We start from the raw sequence: 3,774 nt of genomic DNA, 5'->3' as shown, positions 1-3,774 counted from the left end.
TAAAAAAACAAAGTTGACCTGAAGATTTGAACTCAGAATTTAAAGAACCAAACCAAATATGACATAGTATTTTGTATAATGCTAATACAAATATCATTTATTTTTAACAGAGTGACCTTTGGACCTGACCTTGTTATGCTTCAACCTGATGAACAGTTTACTCAGTTGCGCTTATCTGGAGGCAAACCCAAGAAACCTAACATGATTCGTTCTCTATGTCTACTGCTTGGACCTGATTTCTGTACAGATATCATCACAGTTGAAACATCTGACCATGCACGATTACAACTTCAGCTCTCCTACAACTGGTTAGTAGAAATTGATGCAGGCCAATACTTCAAACTTACTATAATGCTAGTGAAGGCGCGTGGCTTAATGGTTAGGGTATTCAGCTCATGATTTTAAGCCTGTGAGTTCAATTTCTGGCAGAATATATGTTTGTGTGTGTGTGCATGTATATATTTATGTGTGCGCATGTATATATATATATATATATATATACACATGTGTGTCTGTGTGTGTATATATATATTCTTTTATTCTTTTACTTGTTTCAGTCATTTGACTACAGCCATACTGGAGTACTACCTTTAGAGACACGCACACATATATATATGCATATTGATATGTAAATGTATATATACATATATACAGTGGCAGGTTTATAAGTACTATAACTAAAGAGTGTTCCTCTATGCAGGGTATGGTTGTCACTCCATGGGATATTTTCAAGATATTTGCATATCCATTAACTGAAGTTTGTTTATTTCTTACCACTGCTTTGCACTGATACTACTGTATATCCGTGTGTGTGTGTGTGTAAAAGCAGAAGTTCCAGTAAATAGATATAAGAATGTTATATAGTAATGTGATGTGGAGGATGTAGAGAGGTGGTTATGTGAATGCGATATCAGAGTATGGTGTTGAGATGTAATGGTGAATTGATATCATGAGTGGTGTTTCATAATTGATGTATGTAATATGATGTCGTGATATGACTGTTTGATATTTCAGGCATTTTCAAGTCGATGACAAAAACGATCCAGAGATTGCTGCTATGCTGTTCAGTGTACCAGATTTTGTTGGAGATGCCTGTAAAGCCATAGCTTCTCGGATTCGAGGTGCCGTAGCTGGTGTGAAATTTGATGATTTTCACAAGGTTAGACATTTTCAAACCTTATTTCTTCTCACTATTGTGAATAGCAGCAACCATGGTAAAACCATCACTATTTCAGAACATAAATGACAAAAGCATGGAGCAAAATTTATTGAACTCAATAGGTGCAGGTGTGGCTGTGTGGTAAGAAGTTTGCTCCCAAACTACATAATTCAGGGTTCAGTCCCACTGTGTGGTAACTTGGGCAAATGCTTTCTACTATAGCCCTGGGCCAACTGAAACCTTGTCAATAGATTTGGTAGATGGAAATTGAAAGAAGCCCACTGAATATGCATACATATATTATGTGTGTGTGTTCATGTGTTTGTGTCTCTTTCGACATTGTTACAGTTGTAAATGAGTATCCCTGTCATACAAGCAGTGCTGTTCATTTCCAATATACTGCGAGAACATGTCAGGGCATGGAAAAATATTATCTTACTTAGAATCAAGTGGGGGGCTGGCAGCAGGAAGACCATCCAGCCATAGAAATTCTGTCTCAGATAATCTTCATCCAACCAATTCAAGCATGGAAAAGTGGATGTTAAATGATAATACTTACTATCGTCTTTTATCTCTCAGACTTCATAGCAAAGTTTTTTGTTTAAAATCCTTATTCTACAAAACTGCCATCCCTCTGCAAATCCTTATAAAATCACATGTTCTTTAACTGGAAATAGTTCAAACTGAACATTAGCCACTCTAACCTTGCACCTTTTTTTTTTTTATCTCATCCGCCCCAACTATGAGCACTGTATCCTCAAGAAGAGTTTACAAACAAATTTTCAAACATAAAATGTCTCATATGGACTTGGTAGATAGAAATTGAAAGAAGCTTGCCATGTGTGTTTGTGTCTGTTTGTCCCCCACCACTACTTGACAACTGGTGCTGGTGTGTTTCTGTTCCCCTAACTTAGCAGTTTGGTAACAGTTCCAAGCTTTAAAAAAAATAAAATAAAAGTACTGGGGCTGATTCATTCAATTAAAATTCTTCAAGGCAGTGCGCCAGTATGGCTATAGTCAATTGACTGAAACAAGTAAAAGACTCAAAGAATATATATATATGTACACACACACTTACACATACATTTATAACCTTCTTTGTTTCTGCTTCAGAACTCTGCTAAAATCATTCGCGCCTCTGTTTTTGGCGTCACTGAAAATGCAAAAGTGCGCGAGCACTTCCTTTTCCCACAGAATAACCTTGTCATTACAAACATTGATATCCAGTCTGTCGAACCTGTTGATCAGCGTACACGTGATGCTCTCCAGAAATCTGTCCAACTTGCCATTGAGATCACCACCAACTCTCAAGAAGCTAATGCCAGGTTTGTTTCATTGAACAACTTTTATTTAATCCTTCATTCAACCTGATTTATAAGTACTATAACTAAAGAGTGTTCCAATTTATTATTATTTACTACACCTGTTGTTTGATGATAATTATTGTATTATTCAACTTATTCCTGTGGTCTGTATTGTCCATGTGTTACATCAAAGAAGGTAATGACTTGAATGGCGAAAGATATATATATATATATATATATAGTTGAAATTTACAGAAAACAAAAGATGAAGACAGGTGTATGAACAACAAGCAGGTGTATTTGTTTGATGCTTGGAAAAGTGAGAAAGTCTTTTATGTTTCGGGCCTATGCTCTTCAACAGAAAAAAATAAGAGAAAATGAACAGAGAGAGAATAAAAAAAACTTGTATATTTCGTGGTCAAGCATGTATATATATATATATATATATATATATATATCATCATCATCATCATCATCGTTTAGCGTCCGCTTTCCATGCTAGCATGGGTTGGACGGTTTGACTGGGGACTGGCAAGCCAGGAGGCTGCACCTGGCTCCAATCTGATCTGGCAATGTTTCTACAGCTGGATGCCCTTTGTAATGCCAACTACTCCGAGAGTGTAGTAGGTGCTTTTTACATGTCACCGGCACGGGAGCCAGTCAGGTGGCACTGGCTTTGGCCATATTCAGATGGTGCTGTTTACATGCTACTGGCATAGGAGCTAGTCAGGTGGCACTGGCAACGATCGACACATGAATGGTGTGCTAACAATCCTGCCAACTCACCACCTTAAATATATATGTATGTGTGTGTGTATATATATATGTGTATTATGTCAAGTCAGTCTTCCTAATACATCACACAAAATGTAAATTTGCAGACATGTGGCTGAACGTCTTGAACAAGAAGCAAAAGGAAACATGGAAAAACAGAAACTAAATGATGAGGCAACAGCTGAAGTGGCCCGAAGTGAACTTTTAGAACTGAAAGCTAAAAGTGCAGCTGTTGAGAGCACTGGTCAAGCGAAAGCAGAAGCCCAGTCGCGAGCAGAAGCTGCTCGTATTGAGGGTGAAGCTGCTGTTGAACAAGCGAAATTGAAGACAGCTGCTGAGAAAATAGAATCGGTAAGTATTACACCTATTACATATTGTCATCATCATTGTTGCTTTTTGACATCTACTTTTCCCATGAATTTATTAAGGTGGAGTTTCTTGGATAAATAATTTCTACTTCTTCATTTACCATATATACTCAGGGAAGTGAGTGGTAACCAAAAGAGAGACAGAGTAAGGCACAGAGAGAGAGAGAGT

General features: G+C 37.3%; 1 protein-coding gene across 1 annotated transcript in view; it reads left to right on the top strand.

The window, feature by feature from the left end:
- LOC106870354 (major vault protein) overlaps nucleotides 1–3,774 on the top strand; it is a 38,090-nt gene that overhangs the window by 31,484 nt on the left and 2,832 nt on the right. The window contains exons 11-14 of the mRNA XM_014916388.2: nucleotides 111–308; nucleotides 1,015–1,159; nucleotides 2,273–2,484; nucleotides 3,345–3,588. Coding sequence (XP_014771874.1) covers nucleotides 111–308; nucleotides 1,015–1,159; nucleotides 2,273–2,484; nucleotides 3,345–3,588 — 799 coding nt within the window. The remainder of the gene's footprint in view (nucleotides 1–110; nucleotides 309–1,014; nucleotides 1,160–2,272; nucleotides 2,485–3,344; nucleotides 3,589–3,774) is intronic.

This window comes from Octopus bimaculoides, chromosome 26 (genome assembly GCF_001194135.2).
Source record: "Octopus bimaculoides isolate UCB-OBI-ISO-001 chromosome 26, ASM119413v2, whole genome shotgun sequence".
Taxonomy (NCBI): Eukaryota; Metazoa; Mollusca; class Cephalopoda; order Octopoda; family Octopodidae; genus Octopus; species Octopus bimaculoides.
This window is presented reverse-complemented; position numbering and strand designations above follow the sequence as displayed.